The 23,825-nt window shown below is 54.4% G+C and overlaps 7 protein-coding genes across 7 annotated transcripts; 3 read left to right on the top strand and 4 right to left on the bottom strand.

Moving 5' to 3' along the window:
- Nucleotides 1-384: 384 nt before the first annotated feature.
- On the top strand, nucleotides 385-2,117 carry C8A04DRAFT_13972 (uncharacterized protein; the record flags this gene model as incomplete). The annotated part of the gene is made up of 2 exons (XM_062777916.1): nucleotides 385-1,301; nucleotides 1,370-2,117. 2 exons carry the CDS (start codon nucleotides 385-387, stop codon nucleotides 2,115-2,117), a joined length of 1,665 nt encoding a protein of 554 aa, XP_062634976.1.
- Nucleotides 2,118-2,996: 879 nt separating this feature from the next.
- On the bottom strand, nucleotides 2,997-4,252 carry C8A04DRAFT_38995 (adenylate kinase-domain-containing protein; the record flags this gene model as incomplete). Its single annotated transcript, XM_062784416.1, has 2 exons — nucleotides 2,997-3,646; nucleotides 3,871-4,252. The coding sequence occupies 2 exons, from the start codon at nucleotides 4,250-4,252 to the stop codon at nucleotides 2,997-2,999; spliced, it is 1,032 nt and encodes a 343-aa protein (XP_062634975.1).
- Nucleotides 4,253-5,819: 1,567 nt separating this feature from the next.
- On the bottom strand, nucleotides 5,820-7,435 carry C8A04DRAFT_30846 (uncharacterized protein; the record flags this gene model as incomplete). The annotated part of the gene is made up of 2 exons (XM_062781544.1): nucleotides 5,820-6,941; nucleotides 6,995-7,435. 2 exons carry the CDS (start codon nucleotides 7,433-7,435, stop codon nucleotides 5,820-5,822), a joined length of 1,563 nt encoding a protein of 520 aa, XP_062634974.1.
- A 3,599-nt stretch (nucleotides 7,436-11,034) lies between these two features.
- On the top strand, nucleotides 11,035-12,774 carry C8A04DRAFT_30845 (P-loop containing nucleoside triphosphate hydrolase protein; the record flags this gene model as incomplete). Its single annotated transcript, XM_062781543.1, has 3 exons — nucleotides 11,035-11,555; nucleotides 11,671-12,657; nucleotides 12,744-12,774. 3 exons carry the CDS (start codon nucleotides 11,035-11,037, stop codon nucleotides 12,772-12,774), a joined length of 1,539 nt encoding a protein of 512 aa, XP_062634973.1.
- A 575-nt stretch (nucleotides 12,775-13,349) lies between these two features.
- On the bottom strand, nucleotides 13,350-15,235 carry C8A04DRAFT_38992 (uncharacterized protein; the record flags this gene model as incomplete). Its single annotated transcript, XM_062784415.1, has 4 exons — nucleotides 13,350-14,126; nucleotides 14,202-14,521; nucleotides 14,662-15,081; nucleotides 15,160-15,235. 4 exons carry the CDS (start codon nucleotides 15,233-15,235, stop codon nucleotides 13,350-13,352), a joined length of 1,593 nt encoding a protein of 530 aa, XP_062634972.1.
- A 2,933-nt stretch (nucleotides 15,236-18,168) lies between these two features.
- C8A04DRAFT_38991 (kinase-like domain-containing protein) lies at nucleotides 18,169-19,047 on the bottom strand (the record flags this gene model as incomplete). The annotated part of the gene is made up of 2 exons (XM_062784414.1): nucleotides 18,169-18,622; nucleotides 18,680-19,047. The coding sequence occupies 2 exons, from the start codon at nucleotides 19,045-19,047 to the stop codon at nucleotides 18,169-18,171; spliced, it is 822 nt and encodes a 273-aa protein (XP_062634971.1).
- A 2,103-nt stretch (nucleotides 19,048-21,150) lies between these two features.
- Nucleotides 21,151-23,358, top strand: C8A04DRAFT_13955 (Nsp1-like C-terminal region-domain-containing protein; the record flags this gene model as incomplete). Its single annotated transcript, XM_062777912.1, has 2 exons — nucleotides 21,151-23,061; nucleotides 23,167-23,358. 2 exons carry the CDS (start codon nucleotides 21,151-21,153, stop codon nucleotides 23,356-23,358), a joined length of 2,103 nt encoding a protein of 700 aa, XP_062634970.1.
- Between the last annotated feature and the right edge of the window lie 467 nt (nucleotides 23,359-23,825).

The raw sequence follows: 23,825 nt of genomic DNA, 5'->3' as shown, positions 1-23,825 counted from the left end.
TATTCGTACAAGGCAGTCTCCTAGCCCTCTGACAGCCTGCTCGTGCTAGGTCGGTGACTTGCGCACATGCGCGGCCTGACAAAGAAAGCTGAGAGTGGTAATCCTGTTTAGTAAAAACCATTAATAAAAATCCCGTGAAGATTCCGGAAAATCGAGACAAGATGTTGTGGTTGCTGTCTAAGATGAATATTGTCAAAATGGGAACGCAGGCGCCGGGTTGGAGAAACAGGCCTGCGGCGCCGTGAGCGGCTTCCATTCAGAGGTGGTTCTCGACCTGCCCCACCTTCCGAACACAAACGCACCCACCAATTTATCGCTTAACTTTCCCAATATCGCTTAGCGTCTTTTCCACGTGACCATCACCGCACAGAACATCGGGAAAAAATGGCGACGATTGCGGGGCAGGGAAATTCTGCCAGTCCAGGTGTTGAGCAGGTCATCGCAACCGAGGGCAAGGCCACCAACAAACCTAAGCCGCCGGTCCGATTGTCGCTCCCGCCGGGTCCTCGAATTCCTTACGACTTCTACGACGCCTGGTCTCCTCCGGCAATTCCCAAGTCGCCGAGCAACGATTCTGGAAACGGCAACGGACGCTTTAACAATCTCCGTGATTCCCCGCCCCTCGTTCTCGAACGTAAGGAACGCGACAGAGGCATCCCGTCGGGTTCCAGCTTGACTCCCTTCTCGAAAGCTAAACAGGAGATTGACGTAGAGGAAGTTATCCGAGAGGTAATCGATCGTCTCGAAGCCCTCGTCAAGATGGCTTCCCCACAGCTCATTTTCGTGGACGGCACGTTTGCCGACCTGGCACAGGAGATGGCCGGCTACCTCCACGTTGATGAGGAGGTTAAGAAACATCTATCCCAGGAGCAAAACGAAGAGGCTCTTCAACTCCTTGTCCAGGCGTCGCAGTCCCTCAATGGGGTCCCGGAGAAGGAGTTCACGGGCGCCTACAACCTCCTCATCCACCTGGTTCTTCAGTCAAACGATCCCAAGAAGTATCTACCTACCGTCTGTGTCAACCTTCAGAAGCCCATCACATCGTCGCCGACACATGGTTTCACGCTCGCCGCCAACGCCTTGAGCACCATATTCAATCTTCTTCCGCAAAACAACCCGCTCCGTTTCAACGTGTTACTCCAGATCACTCGGTTCATTCGGCAGCACGGCCAATTCGAACTCCTCAAGCCGAGGCTACACAATCTGGAGGGTTGGTTCAAGGTTTGGGAGACAAATGAGGATGACCAGCGGAGGCTCTATGTTGAAGTTTCGGACGCGGCGGCTGACGCTGGCTATGAGGAGTGAGTGCTGAAATTTCGTGGGGACCGAGCGATTTGACTGGTTACTAACACATAAATTATTGCAATAGGGAGTCCTATCACTACCTTATCAAGGCCCTTGGCACCTTCGACCGTGACGAGCAAGAAGAGGTGACCTCTGAAGAGGCCCAAAAGCTCTCTCTTAAGGCTCTTCGCCTTGCTATCTCTCACCCCACACGATTCGACTTCCAGGACCTGCGGGTGCTGCCCAGCGTGCAGGCGCTCAGCGACTCGCACCCAGTATACTCGCAGCTGCTCGACATTTTTACGGAGCAGGACCTCGAGGACTACAACGATTTTAAGGACGAACACCAGGGTTGGATCGAGAAGGAGAACCTTGACAACGACAAGTTGCAACGCAAGATGCGCTTACTTACCTTCGCCTCCCTGGCCGCTAGCACCCCCAACCGCGAGATCCCGTACGCCAACATTGTCAAGGCGCTTCAGGTTCCCCTGGAGGAGGTTGAGCTGTGGTCGATCGACGTTGTGCGCGCCAAGCTGGTCGAGGGCCGCCTGTCACAGCAGCAAAAGGTTTTCCTGGTGCACCGCACTACCTACCGTGTTTTCGGCGAGAAGCAGTGGCGCGAGCTGGCCACCCGTGTCGGCCAGTACAAGTCGACCGTCGACCAGCTCCTCCAGGTCCTCCGCAAAGCCCAGTCCGACGTCGACAGCCAGCGCGAGCGCGAGCAGCTCGAGCTCGAGCGTAAGCTAGCCAACGCCAACATCGGTGGCCACCAGGGAGGTGGCGGCGGCGACCGCCGCCAGCCGCGCAAGCCGCGCACCGATGAGGACGATTGAGGCGAGACTCACACACCCCAAATAGATGGCCCGGCCTGGGGAGGTCGAGGCTGGGGGAAGGGCTAGAAAGGGAATGAAATCATTGCGTTTTTGCTTGCACTCTGGTCTGGCGGTCTGGAGTTGGTACCGAGGAAAACGGAAAAGGGGCAAAAGGGCGGTTAGACGCCTCTCACGGAACGATGCTCTTTTGTGTTGCCTTGTTTTCCATGTTTTCTTTCGTCGCAGGGATAAGATATCCGGGAGCGCCTTTCTTTGCGGATTGGATTTGCGTCCTGTGCGCAAGTACGGGCAGGCGATTGATAAGATGGACGAGGAACGAGGGATATGGATGGATGCTTGCGAAGGTTTTCTCGCTAGCAATGTTTTTTATGCGTGGACTGGCAACCGGATGGGCGCCATCCTCCTCATCGCATGCATGGACAACGGCCTTGTGTTTCTTTGCCCATCTAATGGCGTCTTATTGCATTCCTGGGGCACAATGTGGGCACGGGATTACACCTAGTGATTTGCTCAAAGGCCCATACTATGTAGAGAATCAAGAAGCTAAAAAAAAAGTCGCAAATCAAACGGTCTACGCTCGAGTAAAGGGAAGCCGTGAGAGATTAGATGGCCAAGATGGTATGTAAAAGATCACGTAAATAATGCAAGGTAGATGAATCATAGTCTGAGAAGTAAAACCCTCCTCTGCCCCAGCACCCGCTGCCGTTTCATGCTCCCGCTCATCTAGTCTATTTATTATACCACCCGAGAGCCCCAAGACATAGAACACACAAAAGAAGACATCAAAAACAAAAGGAAAGTAAAAAGCGAGGGTAACGGCAGCCAACCCTGGTAGGACGGACTGGCCACCAGTTGCTCAAGTCAAACCTCAAGACCCATTCAAAGCTTGTCCCCCAGCACATTCTTCAGCTTCTCCTGGGTCGTGGCATACACCTTATCCGGAGTGGCCGTAGCATCGACCTTGACCACACGGTTTTCCTTCTCGTAGTGGTCCACAACCGGCATGCTAGTCTCCACAAACGTGCGGAAGCGCTTGCGGATGCTCTCGGCGTTGTCGTCCGCTCGTCCGCTCGTCTTGCCGCGCTCCAGCAGGCGGCGCTCCATCTCGGCCTCCGGGCAGTCGTAGAACAGCACCAGTTTGGCCGGGCAGACGATCTCCTCGAACTTCAGGGCCTGGTCCATCTTGCGCGGGAACCCGTCGATCAAGAACTTGTTGGTCGCCCCCTTGCTCTCGGTGATGGTGTCTCGCATCGCGTTCTCCAGCAGCGCCACGGTGACTTCCATCGGCACGATCAAGCCGTCTTTGATGTAGTCTTTGATCAGCTGGCCGTATTGCGAGCCGGGGCGGTTTTGCTCGGCCCGCAGGAGATCACCGGCGGAAAGGTGCTTGAAGTGGTAGTCGTTGACGAGCCGGGCGCACTGTGTGCCCTTGCCGGCGCCGGGTCCGCCGAGGACGAAGAGGACAGTCACTTCGGACGGGGAAAAGGCGGGCGTGGCGCCCTGGGCGTTCTTGTCGGTCGGAGGCATTTCTAGGGCGAAGAAGGGGTGGTTAGCATGTGTTTGAGAAATCTCCTAGGTTGGGACCACCATAGACTGAGTGGGGTAGGGAACGGCAGGGAGGGAGAGGCCCGGGAAGAATAGACGGAGCGAAAGTGTTGCATCCGTCACCGAGAATCGAGGGCTTGTAAGACCCCGCGCCTCTTTCTGTCCCTCGCCCCCTGTAACTCCGCCGAGCAGGACAAGAGAAACACACCTTTCCGGTTGTTCACCAAGAGCATGTAACCACCCGAACCAAGGGCAATGACGACTACAAATGGCCAGAACTTGACCTGGCTTCTGCTGTTCTTTGGTGGAGGAGGAGGAGGAGGGGGGGTAGTGTTGCCACTGCCCTGCGACGATTCGGAGCTGTACAAGCGTTGCCCGAGCGGCTGCTGCTGCTGTTGTTGACGGAGAAGTGAGGACGGAGACCGTAGCGCGACACGGCCAGACGAAGACGAAACTTGTCGGGAGAAGGGGGATCGATATAGTTGCTGTTGATACCGCAGGAAGTTGCTGCCGTTGGTCGAGACCGACCGGCGGGAGGTGTCGCGCATCAGTTGGCGCCAAGCATGACGCCCGGAAGCAGTCGCAGCCATCTTGGGGGGGTGAGGTAATGTAATGGGTGGGAGTGTGATCGGGTGTTTCCAAGGTGTTGCACCAGGCCTGCACGATGACGCCGGACAGTGAGGTGGTCACTTGATTGGGGTTTTGTGACGGAGTGGTCAGGCCGTCTTTGGCTTCCTTCGCCAACACTTGACTTTGGTCGAAAGCTTGAATATTTTGTTGCGAACAGGGGCAGGGCGACGAGATGGGAACTTGGAAATTTAAGAAAATTGTCAGTGTCGCATCGTGTCAAGTGTCATCTCGTCTCACTGCCGCGACAGGGGCCCACAGCGGATCTTGCTTGGCGCTTCGGTCGATCGAAGCTTTGATCATGGCCGTTCAGGGGTTCGCTTAACATCCTTTTTCCACCTCCCGACGAAGTACCTAAAAGTGTATGTATACGTGTACACTTAGTGAGGTAGTGTACAGAGTACCAACTTGTTTACAAACTGGCGATCGCGAAGAGGCTTCCCTTCCCTTCCTACTAGTATTACCGACAGAACGGTCTTTGCACTGATCTTGATCTTTTCCTGAAGCTACCCTGTTTATCGCATGGCAATCCAGAACAGCCCTCCGCCCCGAAAAATCTACATGACTTGGGTTCCCTGAATATGGACCGAGATGGTCGTGTACTGAAGTATGAAGGCACAATAACGTTACCCAAGGCACTATGGAATACTTCGTACCCAAAACAACTTTTAAATGGAGATTACACCATGCACGTTGTGTGAAAAGCGAAAATTATTCGTCCGTTCAACAAGGGAGCAAGGCACCCTTAATAAACCCTAACCCTCTTCTATCAACCAACTCGACGTCGTCAGAGGCGGAACCGACGGACGAATTCCAGGTTAGTTGTCAGACCTCATGGAAGGATTTAAAACCCTTTACGACGCAGTAGCCGCTCGTCGGGTTCGAATTCTATCGCTATCGTCGATATCTACCACATCCCCACATCCAGCCTAGCCCATGGCTCGGGTCGTTGCATGGTGCTGGAAATCCGCAGCAAACTAGGTAAGTTTAGATCTGCTGGCATGTTATTGTAAACAAAATCCCGGGGGCTACGGTTAGTACACAGTCTATGTCGTCTGAGTAGGTCACTTCGGCCTGGGGCAACTTGACTTGTGGTTGAGAAGCAGGAGAACTTATGTGGTAAATTTGCTAAAATAAACTGCACTGTCAATGTCTGGACATGTCATCCCGCCAGTTCACCGGTTCAATGGTTCAACTTCTTCTCGACCATCATCGTCATCCATCCACATTTACTATCCCACTACTTGTACACATCAGATCCAAATTACGCTCAACTTCAATCAACACCGCCGCCCGCTTCCGAGAGTCCCAGCCCGCTTTGTTTGGTATTCGCCCGCCAACGCCACAGTTATGTCCAGCAATTTCAAAAAAAAAAAAAAGGGGTAAATAATGGAGGAAAGTAAAAGACAAAAAAAAAAGGAGGACAGAAGATGGACCGGAAAGCACGGACCCATATCCAAGAAAGAAACGAAAAATAAGTGACGCTTAATGACTGTATATATGTTGGAGGCCTTGACCACTCTCCTTCCCTTACGCGTATCGCCCGGGGAGGTTAAACGTCGTCTGCACCGGCGGCGGGCTACGGAGAGCCTGGCCGGCATAAGCGCCAGGGATGGGCACAGCCTCGTACTGCTGCTCGCCATCCGCGACGGGCGCATGGTCGTTGACAGTATGACCGGTGGCGGCGCCAGACGCAAGTGGCAGCTCCGGAGCGGTGGTTGATGATGGGGACAGATCGAGAGCGGAGGGCGGCTTGTAACCAGCCTTGGGCGTAGCGGGGGTGGCCGGGTTGGCCTTGGTAGGCGGGGCTTGGAGCTTGAAGCCGGCCTGCTTGGGGGAGAAGGACGACTGGGGGATGATGAGACCCTTGCCGCCGGGGGTAAAGGGCGGCGCGGCGCCTTCCTCAATGTCGCCAAGGGATCGGTATGCCGACGGCGGGAAGCGCGGCGACATGGCGTACTGCGAGAAGGCGGGAGACTTGGGGCCGAAACCCGGGGTGTTGGGCGCGGACTGTGTGCGGAGCTGGGCGAGGTAAAGATCGGAGCGAGCCTTGTCGCGCATGTCCATCGACTTGCGCAGCTTGCGCTTGGACCAGTAGCGGTAGAAAACAATGCTGTAGAGGGTAATGCTGATGATCTCGACCACGAGTTCGATGATGATGCAGATTAGCGTCCAGTCCTGGAGGCGACACACGAGCGCGTAGTCGACCTTGTCGGCGAACAGATGCGACCGGCGGTTGTCGACGCAGGCCCATCCCCACATATCCTTGTTGGAGCTGTTGTTGCGAGTGACCTGGATGATGCCGGCCGCCATCGCCCACATGGCCATGCTGAAAATGAACCAGCCGACGGCGAACAGGGTGTAGTAAACCCCGACCTTCTCGGCCCTACGGTGGCCACCACGGCAGTAACCGATAAAGACGGTGATGCAGATGAGTAACGAGACACACGAACAGGCTAGAACCACTTTTTGCGGCCACGCGCTGCCTCCAGTGCCTTCAGCCCACGCAGGCAGACCACTCATCGCAGGAAGAGTTTTGGTGGCGTTGAAGATGGCAAACGAGGACGAAACCATGGCGAGGATAACGAGACTGCAGCTGAAGTTGACACCGCGCAGGGCAAACTTGGCCATCCGCACCCGCGTCTTGATTTTCTGTTATGTTGTTAGCTCAGATCTCACCTCCGAATAATCGCACGTGAACGTACCAGATCCCGCGCCTGCTCCTTGTCCGTCGACTTTTCCTTGCTCTCCAAGATCTGCTCCTCCCTGAACGTAGGGCTCAGGGGGTTTTGCAACGCGCGCCCTGGTGTCCCGGGAACCTTCATCGCACTCTTCAATGGGGACCTTGGTGTCATAGGCATGGCAACTGATTCCCGATTCCCAGTTCCCGCCCCGATATACCCGAATCCGACATCCCCTGGTTGTGCTTGCGCTACTTGTGACTTTTCGGAAAAGGGAAGCTGTTTTGGGTTGACCGGGGAGTGGATGGCGGTGGCTTCGGCAAACCGTGGTGTCCTTGGTGGCTTTGATAGTGATGATGAGGTGGATGCTGAATCTGCTGTGGAAACCGAGCTGGCGGACATGGTGCGAGCTGGTGGGAGGTTGAAATTGAGGGCCGCGGGCCGCTTCTTCTCGTCGGAAACCATGGTGGTCGGCGAGGACGACAGCGAACACGCTGACAGTGACTAATGTCTTTGTTGACTGTTCTTTTTTTTCTTTACTTTTCTTGTTGTTCCCCCGCGGAGTGAAAATAGAGAGAATAAAGAAGGAAGAAACCAGCCTTCGCTTCTTCAATACTAGCGTTGCACAGCGGGACGATCGGTCAGTCAGTCTATCACTGGTGTGAGATGCTGAATCCAGAGGCAAGCTTCGGTAGTCGAAAGGAATCCAGGGGACGGTCGGTTGATATGAGGCCAGCTGCAAAAGGAAGAGAGATTCCGAAACGGAAGCGCCGCCTTGGGGCCCGTCGTGGTTTTCAATAGCCGCTGGATGGACTGGGAGGAGGGGATCCGCTTGCTGGGTGGGAGCGTGAGCTAATAGTCGTTCGACTCGTTCAACGGGCGCGACGGGAAGCCGCCGAGGGACACTTACACCCGGCAGGGGTGTGCACTTCTGCGAAGGGTGGATGGGCAAGCTGATAGGTCGCAGGGCTGGGGTGTCAATCAAGCTCGACGACTCGCGAAGCGAATTTAGACGCCCAGCGGGGTGATGGGGGCGACTGGTCGGCTGCAAGTCGAAGCTCGGCGGCCCAGAAAGGCGGCCTCGGCGTGCGGATGCTGGTTACAAGACCGAAAATGAGGTGACTGCGCAGGGGAAAAAGTCCGGCCTGCTGCTGCGATGCGTGTCTCGGCAAGCCAGTTTCCTCAAACTTCGCTTTACAAAGGAGGGCGATTCGGCGCCTACGGGGAGAATATGTAGAGGGCGTTGATAATTTCAAACGTCAACGGGTTTCTAGCGCAAAACAGCGGGGGCGTGTGAGGTATGTATGGATGGATGTTCGGGGTCTCTCCTCGCGCCGGGAGGGGCTGGATCGTCAAGAAGCCCTTGTTCCACGGGCCATGGTGTGATGGTGTGCCGAAGTGGCAGGGGAGGACACAATGGCGCCGACGAAGCCCCCAACTCCATGTTGACGAACCGAGAACCGGGAGAGCTGGAAGCGATGCCGCTTCATTGTCTTGCAACGCCACCCCTCCCGATCACCATCGCCGGTGCCTCGGATCATTCGTTGACCTCGCTGTGGTGCCAGCACCGCCAGCTTTCGAACGAATTCCCTCTGTTGTCGGTTCTCAAGACACTAGGTGACCGCGCGTGTGTCCTGAATGGCCGCTGCGGTCCAGAGTCCAGCAGTGTGACTGCAAAATTCCCGTCGCTTCGCTGCCCGCACTCTCACTTCTTCCCTGCCCGGTCTCGTTGCAACCTGGGCAATCAAAGATGCAAGTGCGCAAAGGCCTATTGGGGGACGGCGGCTGGAAAGTCAGGGCCATTCTTGCCGAATTGGAAGCTGAGGTCGCGCTGGACAGTTGAGCGGAAGCAGGAGAGGGGCAATGCGGGCCTTGTGGTTGGGCGGCAAGAGGAAGCAGCCGTCGAACCCCTGCCGCCCATCTGCCATCCGTGCCGCCAATGATCGGCTCCCATCACTGGTGGGGTTCGGACAGCCCAGACTCTGTGTCCAATCAACATCGAGATCGCCGTGATAGACCTGTCGGTCATGCAGGACGGGCGGTAAACCACGCCCCCACAGCGGTTGACCTCAAGAGTCAACCCACATTGTTCAACAGCATCCAGAGGCGAGGCAAAAACTGCTTCGCTCACCACCGAAAGAAGCTCTCTGGATCGTCTCATGGGGTTGCGGAAGCCGGGAGGCCGGTTTTCTTATCTCGCTCGAACCAGCCCGGTCCAAATCTTGCTCGGTGTTAAGACGCCCGAGGCCAGCTTGCCCGCTAACAGATTTCGAGAACTGAAACCTCAATTATTGTCATGCAATTTCCTCCACGCCAACCCACACTCACCGTGAGATTGGCGAACATTAGCGATTACTGTTTTTTTTCTTTGCTGGTAACTGTGGTAGTTGCAGAAGAGATCCGAAAGTGTGTGCATGGAAGAGAGACCACTCTCCACATGATGGCCACACGATACATCTTCCCAACCCCCGGTTTCCCGACTGCTACGACGGTCCTACTCTCTTAGCCGCGTCCGTGATACCGGGACGCGTGGTTGTGTCACGGACTACATGGTAGGAACGGGAAGAGCCACTCCCTCGGACCTCTTTTCGTCGTTCCAGGGTCACGTCCCGCATATCTACGGGTCTGAACCGGGCATTGCTGCTATCAACGCGTGGGCAGTCAACATAAAACAAGCACGGCTCCTGACTTACCACCAGCCTGCTTCTCGTCTACCATGGAATCTATTCAGTGGTAGCATCCTGGCTGGGTGTCGTTCACCCTCCCGCGATGAGCCGTTGATATTGGGACCAGACACGCTCCCGAGTTACCGTCCTGTGTTTCAAATATGGCACATAGCAGTGTGTTTCCCAAATTAATCCCATTGCACTGCGTTCGTGGGCGGGTTGGGCCATGCCGCGATTTGCACGTGTAGTGTTATTCTGCGGCAGATGATTGCGATGCAATGAGGCTGGACCTGCATGTTTCAAGCTGCGCCGCATTCACTTGGGCAGATCCTCACTGGTATGCCAACCCCCGGCGAGAACGAAGCTGAATATGCTGGAAAACACAGCCCCATCATCTTGAAAGGGAACGCATCTCGCAGGTGGCTAAACAAACTATCACGGGAAACATCGACACGTTTCTGGCTAACTTGTTTCAGAATTTGGGGCACTGACAGTAATGTTTCAATCCCTCAGCTCAGCTCACCTGTCTCTTTGGCGTTGAAACGATGAAAAAATCCAGACGCTTCTACTGTGTAGTTGAGTCCCAGCCCCACAGTCCCAAAGACGTAGCCGCAACGAGACTGAACTGAAGCTTCCCGCTCAATCCCTTTATAATCGGTCGGCACGGAGGGTACGAAGATCCCAAGTACAAACCAGCATGTAGGAGCGCTGAAATAGAGTTTTTGTCGGTCTGAGATCCATCACCTTGAAAAGTCTATGTGTCGAAACTTGCCTCCTTATAGTGAATGAACTTGAATTCGATTGATAACGGCAGTGCCGATGTTGTGACATGTAATTATGAAAATGAAGGCTCCAGTCCTGGCAGCGCCAGGGTTAGGGTGGGATACCTACCTAGTTTAAACACGAATTCAGGATACACTTTTGGAGATCGAGCATGCAAGTTTGCAAGAGAGTGTTGTATTTTATGTAGATGTCATCATCAACACAAAACCCCTTGATGAAAAAATTATTCGCTTGTTGGTTCGGTTGCGTAGGTGGTTTGCCTTGCTCGATTCTTTTATCAGCTTTGCGTGGGGCAAAATGAGCTAACCGTAAATGGACAAGCGCAAGCCCAGCCAGCACTCGGTCTTGGCAATGATCGAGGACTCACGCCTACCGATGACTGCACACGAAAATCGTGAGAAATATCGATACTCCGTTCTTTTTCCAACGGTCTCCTGCAGACAAACCCCACCATCACGGTCGCTATACCTTGTGCATCGCGCCACTAGGCATACTAAAACGACCGTCTCGTTTACATTCGACTTCCCCACCTGAAACAAGGTCGGCAAAATATTTGACGAGGGGTCGCAAAAAAATCCATTACCCCGCGGAACCCAATAAGAGTCACCACCCACGATGGCTGCCAACGGCGACAAGTTCGGCAACGACATTGAGTCGGAGTCCGACTCCGGCAACGAGTCCCAGATCGATGCCCAGGAATCAGACCACGAGATTAATGAGAAGCCGATCAAGTCCGCTCTCAAGAAAACGCCTGCTCCCACCCCAGCTGTTCAGAAACCTCCACTCCCACCCCAGACCGACCCGAACGATCTCGATGTGAAGGCCCTGAGCCCTTTGACGCCCGAGATTATTGCGCGGCAAGCTACCATCAACATCGGCACGATTGGCCATGTCGCCCACGGGAAATCAACGGTGGTGAAGGCCATCTCGGGCGTGCAGACCGTCCGTTTCAAGAACGAACTCATTCGTAACATCACCATCAAGCTCGGCTATGCCAACGCCAAGATCTACCAGTGCGACAACCCCGAGTGCCCGCGTCCAACATGCTACCGGAGCTACAAGAGTGAGAAGGAAGTCGACCCCCCCTGTGAGCGGGAGGGTTGCGCAGGGACATACCGTTTGCTCCGTCACGTATCGTAAGTTGCTTTCCTCTCCACTATAACATGTTTACTATGGCACGACTTGTGTCTGGCGTAGCTGCCTGAAGACACTGCCCTTCTCCTAGTTGCCTTGCTGACCATAATGGAACAGCTTCGTCGATTGCCCTGGTCACGATATTCTGATGAGCACCATGTTGTCGGGCGCCGCCGTCATGGACGCCGCCCTGCTACTTATTGCTGGCAACGAATCCTGCCCCCAACCACAGACCTCGGAACATTTGGCCGCTATTGAGATTATGAAGCTTGACAAGATTATCATTCTTCAAAACAAGGTGGACCTCATGCGCGAGGAGGCGGCCAAGCAGCACTACGACTCAATTCTCAAGTTTATCAGGGGTACGGTCGCCGGAAAGTCGCCTATCATTCCCATCTCGGCCCAGCTCAAGTTTAACATCGACGCCATCAACGACGCGATTGTCAACACTATTCCGATCCCCCCACGAGACTTCTCGCAAGACCCGCACATGATTGTTATCCGATCCTTCGATGTAAACAAGCCCGGTGCGGAGATTGACGAGCTCAAGGGTGGTGTCGCTGGTGGCAGTATCTTGCACGGTCTGCTTAAGCTTGGCGACGAAATCGAGATCCGACCCGGTATTGTGTCGCGTGACGACAAGGGCAACCTCAAGTGCACGCCCATCTTCAGCCGTATTGTCTCTCTCAACTCGGAGGCCAACGACCTCAAGTACGCTGTCCCCGGTGGTCTCATCGGTGTGGGCACGCGCATCGACCCGACCCTCTGCCGTGCCGACCGTCTGGTTGGTTTCGTGCTGGGCCTCAAGGGCCGCCTTCCCGAGATCTACAGTGAGATCGAGGTCAACTTCTACCTGCTCCGCCGCTTGCTTGGTGTGCGCACGGCCGACGGTAAGCAGGCCAAGGTCGACAAGCTGGCCAAAAATGAGGTTATCATGGTCAACATCGGTTCGACTTCGACTGGTGCCAAGGTTGTGGCCATCAAGAAGGATGCTGCCAAGCTCCAACTCACGAGCCCGGCCTGCACAAATATCGGCGAGAAGGTCGCTCTTAGCAGACGTATTGAGAAGCACTGGCGTCTCATCGGTTGGGCTACTATCGCAGCGTAGGTGACCCCTTTACGCTCATACTTATCTCCCCTTTGTTTCAGAGTGAACGAACACACTTACTAACGAGTTTTCTCTTCTACAGCGGTGTCACGTTGGAGCCCAGCACCTCCTAAGTGTAATCTTCTTTCACGGATGCTATGAGGAAGGGCGGCAGGGAGGCGGTAGGGACAAGGACAGGAGCGATTTACTAGCTTTCGGTTTTAGGAATCTTGAGGGAGGAAAATCCTGGCGTCCTTTGTTTTGTCACATACACGCAAATCCATATCCAGATTATGGGTGATATGGCGTGGTAGAAAGACCACCGAACTGCTGTAGTAACACTGTCTCAAACTTGACGTACTTGAGCAAAGCTATGTGTGCGAAGGTAGTGTGTCATAATACCTATGCGAACGAGGATGAGCGGGTGGACGGGAGATGGATAGGCGTACCTCTGGACAGGAAAAAAAACGACTCAGGGGAGACGGGTGGTGAGACGTAGTAACAACCCACCCCACAGCTTCATTTGTCTGACATTAGGCCTCTTTATGCGGGTATTCCTTGTTTCTTCGATTGCCTAGCTTATGCTTCCCCTGTGATATCAACTGCCTGGTGAAATATTTGATGCCTCCTTCGTTTACTCCAATCCTAGGCCTGAGATACATAGATAGTTGGTTCTTATCCAGCCAAAATTCCAGCACTCGTTGTCTTGTTATTTCCTCACCTTCCTAGCATGCTTCACTAAGTTTTCAATCACTCCCTCAAATGCTTCCCGGTCGCCAATCTTCTCATCTGTTCGTCGCTGCCAATAAGCCAGCACGGTATGTGCCTTCTCCTGCATAGTCTCCAGCCGCTTGACATGTGCCAGCAGCTCTGCGTCTGTCATACCGTCTAGCGCGGCGTCCGTCAAGCTACATTCCCGCAATGCCGCAGCGGAATCAAAAAGCCGTTCGGGACTAGTACCGTGGGCAGCGCTGCTTGTTCTTGTGCCGGTTCCCGTGCCCGCCCCTGCTTCGGCGCGTTTTGCCCGTTTAGACGACGATGGTTCGCGGGAAGAGCTTGTTCCGGAGTCTTTCCTTCTTGACTGCTTGTCTGCCCCGTCGCCGCCCCTGACTCCACGGGAGTCGCTAGACACACGGCTGCGCAGCGAGCCGGTGCTGGTGGTGCGATGCAGTGAAGGAAGGACAAGCTTCTTTTGCTTAGAAGAGGCGGGCAAGATCTCGTCGAGGTCAACGGGGACGCCGAGCGAAACGAGAAAAAGACGACGGATCCGCGAGCGGATCCAATCTGGGGGCTGTAGAGGAGGGGGGGCAACTAGTTGAGACCAGAGCGAGGCGGAGCGTTGTGTCAAAAATATGGGGTTTTCCTTGGCGGATGGGGTAGGTAGGAGTGTAGGTGTGGATTCTGGAGATGGGAAAAGTGCTGCGAGGTAGGGTTCTGTGGCGGAGATAACTTCGGGGGGGCTGAGATCCTCAAAGTTGGGGATGACCTAAGGTACTATTAGTGAGCCGTGAAGTTGTCGGGTTGTGGACGCATGGGACGGGTGTAAGGGAGGAAGGCTTACAAAAGGGAGTGATGAAGCTGCGATGGCGGGATTTGATGGTTGTGGTTGTTGAGCTGGGGTTTGGAAGCCTTCGTCAAAGTCGCCAAAGTCGCTGTCTTCGTCGCCCTCTTCAAAGTCGTCAAAGTCATCCCCAAAGTCGTTGTCTTGATCCCCATCTCCATCCTCGTCTTCACCCTCCTCGTCGTCGTCATCGTCTTCATCCTCCACGGCACTCTCAGGCCGGGCTAAGTCCAGACTTAGAGGGGACTGTTTCGCCGCGAGCGAAGATCTCCTTGTGGTGGGCGCGGTGGGAGTACTTAGAGAGGGTGATACTGGGGAATCTACGCGAAATAAAAGATGATAAGTCAATACGAGCTATGGAAAGAGATGGAATCGGTAAAGTGATTGAGAAAGGGTGGAAGGTTGGAAAGGAGAGATTCAGGGATGTCTTGATAGCAGAACGACTATTACGCATCCGTACCATTTGCAGCACCGTTTTCTTCCACCTTCCCATCGGCCTTGACCACCACGTCTGGACGCGCATCTGACAGGCGCCGTTGCCTGTTTTCTGGGTGTGTCACAGAGCCCTCGCCATCTGGTGTCTCTTCTACGACCGTCTTGGGTATGGGGCGGCCGCCGGGAGTTGATGCGGGCTCATTTCCCTCGGATTCGGAGCTGGTCAAGGCGTTGGAAGGATCTTCTGGGTCCGGGATAATGGCGATCTCGTCCGGCTCGGCATCGCCCTCCCGCAGCGTATAGGCCGCCGTACCGGGAACTTCCCCATATGCGGGGCGGTCGTCCACCCGCTCAACTCTCGTCCTGGGGACTGGCGAGGCTCGGGCAGAGGCCTCGGCCTTCGATTGGGCATCGGAATAGTGCTCCTCGGAATCGGATGCTTCCGCTACAGAGGAGGGGTGTTAATCAGGCGCGAATTACCGACTGTGGGGGGAGAAGGCGAAGAGCGGTTGCTGCTGCGTACCTAAATCGCGGGCCCCTGGATCGGCCGCATCCTGCCTCTCTGGAGGGGAAAGGCTGTTACGGCGGGACGACGACATTCTTCCAGAGCCTTGGGCGTAGGTGCGTCGGCAGATAAGGTGTGTAAATATTTACGTGGACGACTTATGTGGAATACGTATGCGCAGGTAACAACAAGGACGCTGTATTTGTCTGCAGGAGCCGTTGCAGGCTTTGGTTGCTTGATGCTTCGAACCAGAAATCCACTGCGAAGAAGGGAAGAGGGGAGGGGTCGATAACTCCGGAAAGGGCCTCAAACCGCCTTTATGGAGTGGGCACAAGATGTGGGTGAAAATCCCGATCGTGGATTCGCGAGAGTGGTGTGTCGCACGTTGCACAGACACTCCAAACATCTGGACTGCCAATCCGGGAATGCATCAGCGAGTGAGCTGTCTTGTCCGGAGTCTAGACCATGGTCTGCCGGGTTCTGGTCCTCCTCAGTGCGGCGAGACACTGGTGGACTTGCCTCTCAAAATCTCAGCCCAGCTGTGGCGCTGGAAAGGACAACCTACCCCACCTTTGCAAATTCGGCCAATCGGAATCTGCATACCGTCCGGGGTTGGAAACAATATATATAGCTAGCAGTGGTATTAAACGGCCTTTAAATTGTAGCGTCGGCCGAATCGACGCTGCGAAGTATACCGTCTGTTGGCACTTCATTGCTGGTTGACTGTGCATTGCAGGCCTCCCGATATGGACCGTCTATAGCCACCAAGGTGGAAAGGAGGCAGCGCCCGGTTGAACTAGCGATAGCGTGGCAGAATTACTAAGTGAATACTAACCATGTTACCATATCAACCTCATAAAGATTCTTCCCTCTGGTTCTGGACCTCTGGTATTCCTATCGGCCGTGGTTGCCAACTTGGCTCCTAGCATTCTATGGTTGTGATGCTCCGTAGCATGGAATATTCCAGCCTAGCGAGGTTGGAACCCTACAAACAATAATACAGATATTAGTAATCGGAAAGAAAAGAAAAATAAAAGGCTCTTGATTACAATCCTCAGTGTCTACTTTATTCTACAATACACGTATATGTTAATTATGTCATTCACGAGTGTTTCTCGTTGCTTGATATAGTTGTATCAGAAATAAGGATAATGGTTCTAACATGCTTCGCGACGTCTACAAACATCTTCCTTGGGAAACCCAAGTACCTCGATATTGCTCCTATATTACTCAAACTCCAGAAGCTGTGGTTGCCTTGCGACACTGCATTTGAACCCATTGGTACATCCTCGGGACGTGGTGTGTGACCTTAGCAAGAATCCCTGATTCCCCCTTGCCGTTTGTAGCGTCGACCGACGACTAGTATAGCCAGCCTTACCTTTGTCGCAATAGGTGCATTTAGAGCCTCATGTGGTATTCTGCCTTTCTCCCGCCATCCAAGTCGCGTCTGCAGGTTGGGCAGTTTTCCCCTGTATTGGGGTACAGCTACACATTGTCCAACAAACGGAACAAGTTACCTGGGCAACTAAGTTACTAAATCCGTTTATCCGGGGTCTCTTACCGTTGCTGTACAGGAAGTGTGGTAATGTGGTTTAGATTGAACCCTCAAAGACTTGAAAGATCAACTTGTGAAACATAGTGGGAGGACCAGGAGTTGGACGACAAAGCGATGAAAAGTGGTTTCTTTCCGTTATTATCGCCATGCCAAAACAGCCGACGATAAAAATGGGTTACCACTCAGGACAAAGAACCTGACCTTTTGGAAACCCCGCAGTGTCCCAATTTTTAGCTGAAAGCGACTGGGGCACTTGGCTACAGGAGCCCAATGATGATGTTGTCGAACCATCCAACTCCGGCGGCTCTCGTCAACGATAGCTTATCATTCTCAGCCGAAGAAGCTTGTGACGGTACTCACTTAATCCATTTTCATACTCCGGCTGTTCTGTGTTGACATGACCAGACAAGCTTGTAACAAAGATCACATGATGGTTGCCATTACTTTGCGTGGCTGTTTATCTTCCGATATCGCGTCTCGCAGCCGCATGAAGTCAAGCGCAGCCTCCCACTCAGGAGGTCATCCTTGTTTGTATGTCTCAGAGAGCAAGGGCCTTGTTTTGGGGAGGCTGACCATCTGGTCCATGCGGCTTATCATAAAGGTTTTGTCTTCGTATCTGGAACCTTGCACTCACCCATTTCACACTGAATAATGGCCAATGTCCAGGTGCCTGTGGTTCTTTATCTCACAGGGAATGGCTTCATGTATATTAAACGGGACATTGGCAATGAGAGAGGGCTTTAGGTCCATCCTCATTCCAATTTCCTTCCAACCACGTCCTGCTTTATCCTTCGTGTCAACTTCGGATAAGAAGAACCCGCCAACAATATGCTCTCCCCCAAGCACAACGACGAAGATCCCATGTTTGAATATTACAGATACCGAGTGTATCTCGTTAAGGAAAGCCAAAGCGAAATCCCGCCACCCCGGTCGGCTCACAATTGCAGCAGCCACTATATTTTCGTCGACAGCAGGTACATCCCGCCGATGAACCCCTATAATGCAGTACCCCTGAACCCGCCTACCCAGGGATGAATGTTTCAGCTTGCCGTTAGCGCCTCCATACCGCCGGTGACGCTCGTAGTTAGGTCATCACCACCGCCACGTCGGTCCGACCCGAGTTGCCGTCTAGAGTTTGCCGGCTGGATACAACGAGTCGATTTTGAAGAGAGGATACGCGGTGTGTTCAATACCTTTCCGCAGGTCACCAACTGCAGCAAGACACAGGAGGAGTGGACATTGGAGTTTGTAAGAACGCTGCGCGAGAGCGGAACTTTGGAACCCCTAAGGGGGTGTGATCAAGGAGCGTGCGCGGAGCCAGCCAGGCGGCCGTAGATGAGGTGTTAGGTTGGAGAAGAGAGGGCGCGAGAGGGGGAAATGGGAGTAATTGGGGGCAGGATCTTTTCTACTTCCATTTTCTTTCTCTTTTTACATGCTTTTTAACTCCAAGTATCCCTCATCTCTAGCTACCCCTACCTAATCGCATTACGATGATTTTGCATCCAACCCAATTGTCCGACATATTCCTCGTCCAGTATCTTACAAATCCAACTCCCCCAGTCGTCGATGTATTTGACGATATTCACAGTGCAGCAGAACTCCCAGTAGCTGGGATACCATCCGGCTCGCTCCCAGTCGATCAAAACAACGGTTCCATCTTCCTGTAACATAATATTTCTCGGCAGGATGTTCCCGTGGGTGAAGACTGGTTCGTGTCCCTTGAAAATAATCTGGTAGTAGTGCCGAACTAACGGCAACATGTATTGGTCCTCCGGATCCCTCCGGATGACAGACGCCTTGATAACGCATTGCCACATCGCCTCAATCCACTGGTCCTCGGTTTCGTGCGGCCCCGAGATGAGGCTGTCAAGGTAGTGCTGGCCGTCTCGATCCCAATCGAGGAAGTGGAAGTCTCGAATTGGCTGCCTCTAGATGCCGCCATAATAGCCCGGCGGGGGGATGCTGCGCAGCTCTTTCAGGTACCGGTGAAGCTGCGAAGCAATATTTTGCTTTTGGTTGGTGTCGAGAGTTCCCCAGACAAGGTCTAAGTCAGTTCCTGAAATGTACTCCTGAACAATGAAGTCCATATTGGTTCTCTCGTCATGGAACAGCGCGTAAACCTTGGGGACGGGGATTTGCGTCGAATGCTGAACGAAATACATGTTTTCGCCCTCTTGGATATGGACCCCAGGTCCGAACTTGACGGCGAAGTGCTCACCAACGCGGTACACAAGATTCTCATATTCCTTGGAAAGGCGTGTAGTGGAAGCCAGAATTTCTGCCACTGTCGGCAGGGGCGCAGGCAGCAGCTCGGCAGGGGCAAAATAGGGAATGTTAGGACGTGCAGCCATGGTAATGTTATAATGTTGCAATATATCCGTGAGTTGTACCGTCTCCGTGAGTTGCAATGTGTTTGTGTTAACCACAGGGCTGTCGAGTCGAGATGGTTATTGGGAGAGTCTAAGGAAAGAGCGCAAGTTGCAACATGAGGCATCTTCAGCCCCTCTAATTATTACCACAACCCGCTTTGTCCCCTTAGGCATGTCCTCGGGCGGGGGTTCAAAAGTACTAATTGGGCATCGCTGCATTCGTCGTTCTGTTATTGTACCCTATCATTTTGCCTGATAACATTTCAACAAAGACGGCTTAGGGCTAATTATAATCCTCTCGCCACGATTTCGACACAGCCCGACACTGCCACGAGTCCGAATCAAAGAAGGTGCCCAAAAATACAAGGAGGTTACTGCCTGAACGCAATGACGAGGCGTTGCATAGGTTGCTATGCAAAGGTTTAAGATAAAGCCCTCAAGGCTCAAAGGCACCGAGTGGTATGCGTTTGCCTAGAGTCAAGGTTCCTTCTAAGCTTTGTTTCCAGGTCCGGCAAAGCGTACAGATTCCAAGGACTTAGGTAGGTTAATTTGTCTGACTCTGGCATGGCGTCCCCAAACTGCACAAGATTACGACCAACTAGCTTATAGTTAGCCTAACAAGCGACTGATAACTACCTGTACAGATGTACGGCCAGCAACAGATTAAAAACCTAACCACCGGTAAAAGTAGCGAGGTAAAATGGTTGATTGATAGTCGATGACAGGAGGGCTGGGGATTTTGAAATATTTCGACTAATTATTTGATTAATGCAATCTCATTGTTGTTCAATAATTTACCACTCGAGGAGCAGCCGCCCTCCCGGTAGGTAAACTCAACAAATAGCCTTTGAGTCGATGGCGGCAGACTTTGGCCCTCCTTCTTTGATTTGGTACATGTGACAATAGTCGATCGACTGGAGGTCGGCACGAAATCACGGAACGAACCTGAACAGTAAGCACGATTGAGGAACTTAGCACGTTGATTGGGCCAGATATTAGGTTCTGTGATGATGGGGTAGAGCACAATGGCCCATGACTCCCCTCACTCAGCTTCAACACCATAGCCCATCCTTAACCCGTACAACGGTACAACTATGAGCCAGGAGATGTCCCGATTGAGAAAATTTCGGGGGGCAGGCACCGTCCCCAGCCACCTCTCTCTCATACAGCCTTTCGGGGCAAGCAAACTGGGGGTTTGCTGGAGGGGCTCTATTTGTAGTATGCGGAGCGCGAAAGATTGAAGAGACACAGAGTCTCGGACAGACTCAGCGTCGGACAAACTGTTCGAGGACGCGAGTGGAACGGAGCGCTAGAGCGCTATACCCACTGATTATTTCCTTACGCCCTTGAAAAATTTGACCGATAACTTTACAAGCTAGTCATAAGTAGGCATGTAACAAGGTCACCGGGAATGAGGCGTCTCGTCGTCCTCCAACAGAGGTGGTCTTGATTTCGAATCTTCGATGCCCGGCCCCGGTCCGGGCGCTTGCTAGTGTTGCACGGTGGTTGCGGAGTGTAGGAAAGTGGGTCTTCTGCCGTTTTAAGCCACACTAACGCCACTCAACTTCAAGCCTGTGGCGGGGCACGCTGCTTGGCCAAGCTTTTTCCCAGGCGCGTCTGGCAACCGCCAAAAGTCGATTCCGCCAAAGATACCACCCGACTGACAAGAGCTCTGCAAACAAAGCAGTGCAAACGGGCTGCATAATTTCCATTTCGCCCATCAGGAGCTTTCGTTTTTTTCTTCAAAATCTGCCTCATAGAATAGGGATTTGGCCCAATCTCCACGATTAATCCGGTACATGGTATACCGACCGCAACAAGCTGCACAATCGCCGCGCCGAGGTTTCTCGATCAACAGACAACACAGCTAAACATACAGAATAATCGTCACTCGATTGTCTTTTCTTAGCGGTTTTCGAACGGACGCGCCGCGGCTATTGCGATTCGCGCGTGTTCCCGGAGCGCGATTTCCCTGTCCTAGGTAGTCTCGACGTCAGGCGTCTGATCTCTCGCTCTTGCCCCCATAATCAATCCAGGTCCGTTCGCTCCGCTCCGCGGGCGGAATTACCCAGCCAGTCTTCCAACATGTCCTTCACATTTGGGACACCTGCCTCAAGCGCGGCTTCGGGGCAGTCGAACACAACCTCCGCTCCAGCTTCCGGCGGCCTATTTGGGAACGCGGCCGGCTCAACTGCATCGCCATTTTCGCTCTCTAAGCCTGCCAGTAGCGGCGGCACCAGCACACTTCAAACCGGATCCGGTTTGTTTGGAGGGTCAACACTTGGTGGCCAGCCCAGCAGTTTGTTTGGCAGTACCACGGGCGGCACGAGCACACCCACGACGGCGACGACGACCCCCGCGACCGGAGCAGGGCTTTTTGGCGGTGGCAACAATACTACAGGCAACATGTTTGGAAACACTTCGACCCCGGCGTCGGGCGCCGCAGCCCCGTCCGGTACACCCAGCCTCTTCGGCGCGAAGCCCGCTGGCACAACTGCCGCTCCCGCCACGAGCACCCCGGCTGGTGGACTTTTTGGCGCTGCGTCTAGTGCCGCGCCTGCCGCCTCGGCTACGACACCGACAACTGGGGGACTTTTCGGAGGCGGTGGTGCTGGTACTGGCGCGGGCCTATTTGGCGGCGGTGCTCCTGCTGCTGGGGCTGGTGGCGCCCAGGTGACTCCGGCGAAACCGCTTTTCGGGGCCCTTGGTTCGACTACGCCCGCTGGTGCCCCCCCGGCTGATTCTTCCAAGCCTGCCGCAAACCTATTCGGCGGTGCTGGTCTCGGGGCTAAGCCAGCTGCCACTCCCGCGGCCGGTGCTGGAGGGCTTTTTGGTCAGAACACTTCAACGCCTGCTTCCAGCGCGGCTCAACCACAAGCGACCACCGGCGCAGCAGCCGGCAGCAGTGGCCTTTTCGGAGCCAAACCCGCCCAGGCTCCCGCTTCAGGCACGCCGTCGCTGTTTGGTGCCGCAACGACCACCCCGGCGTCCGGGGCTGCCACCCCTGCCGCAGCCGCAGCCAAGCCGTTGTTTGGGGCTACTACGGGCGCTACAACAGGCGCCGCTCCCGCTGCCAGCGCAGCTCCGTCAACCTCTACGCCTACCGCCACCAAGTCCCTGTTTCCCGCCTCCAACCCAACTGCCACGCCAGCTGCTTCATCCGCGGCACCTGCCTCTGGACTGTTCGGTGGCGCCCCAGCATCAACTGCGACGCCCGGTGGTTTGTTCGGTGCGAAACCTGCGACGACTGGTATCGCAACCCCCAGCTCGGCTGCCCCTGCAGCGGCCGCCAACCTATTTGCTAAGACGGCGACCGTCACACCCGCTAGCACGAGCACGCCTGCGGCTGCCAGCACCACCGCTACCGCCGCCCCCGCCGCCACAACGGCGCCCGCTGAGGGTGGTTTATTTGGTTCCAAGCCTGTCGGTACCACGGCGACGCCCGCGGCGCTGAATGGCAACGCTAGCACAGCCGCCACACTCACGGCCTCGACGGTGGGCCCCAGCTCGCAGCTCCCGCGGCTGAAGAACAAGACGATGGACGAGATCATCACACGGTGGGCGACAGACCTGTCCAAGTACCAAAAGGAGTTCAAGGAGCAGGCGTCCAAGATTTCAGCGTGGGACCGCATGCTGGTGGAGAACGGCGAGAAGATCCAGAAGCTGTACACGAGCACCTACGAGGCCGAGCGCGCCAATGCCGAGATCGACCGTCAGCTTGGTAACGTGGAGAGCCAGCAGGAGGAACTTGGGGCGTGGCTGGATCGATACGAGGCCGACCTCAACGAGCTATCTGCCAAAAACGGCAGTTCCAGCAGCGCCAGCGCGGGTGGCGAGCAGGCGGCCGGCCCAGACCAGGAGCGCGAGCGCACGTACAAGCTGGCTGAGAAATTGACTGATCGGTTGGACGACATGGGCAAGGATTTGAGCAAGATGATCAAGGAAATCAACGATATGTCGAGCACCGTTAGCAAGGGCAGCAAGCCCGATGATCCGGTATGTTTTACCCCTTGGTTTTATGTTTGATTTTATCCCTCTCTTTTTAAAACAAAACACGACTGGTTACCGTCCACCATCCACTAACGTCACACTCACAAACAGCTTACGCAAATCGTCCGCGTCCTCAACGGCCACCTGTCCCAGCTGCAATGGATTGACACCAACGCGGCGGCGCTGCAGGCCAAGGTGTCAGCCGCGCAAAAGGCCGGCGGTTCCATGGGCGGGCATGTGTCTACCACCGAGTCGGACGCGGCTGAGAGCTTTTACCGGTCGTACCGTGGTGGGTACAAATAGAGTGTGTTTTTAGGAAAGGGTGGGGGGGGGGGGCGCAAGGCTTGTGTGTGTTTGAACACGGGCGGTTATGAGGGGAGTATGGGACCGCGGGGAGAGGCACTTGGGATGGCCACGGCCATAATGTCAGGGTATTGGGTCAGGAAATTTGACCTGTATGTTTTTAACAGGAGAAGGGCGTAGGTCTGGGTTAAGACAGATCAGAAATAGTCCATGAATGGAACGTACTGTACAATTGGACCTGAACCGCAGCGATATAAAACAATGCACACGCGGTACGGGACGTTTGATAGGGGAGGCCAATTGATTCCCCGTATACGTGTAATGTCATATGTACTTGTCCAGAGCGGAGTAGATTTGTCCCGGGCTTCCTCTTCCCGAGGATAGATACCGTGGGACACCTAAAGCTAGGAGACTAAAACAGGACCTTGGAACGGCAGCCTAAATAAACACGCCAATTCAAGCAGATG

Source organism: Dichotomopilus funicola, assembly GCF_033296635.1.
Source record: "Dichotomopilus funicola strain CBS 141.50 unplaced genomic scaffold C8A04scaffold_56, whole genome shotgun sequence".
Classification (NCBI taxonomy): Eukaryota; Fungi; Ascomycota; class Sordariomycetes; order Sordariales; family Chaetomiaceae; genus Dichotomopilus; species Dichotomopilus funicola.
Note: the sequence above shows the minus strand (reverse complement) of the source record. Positions and strands in the feature narration are given on the sequence as shown.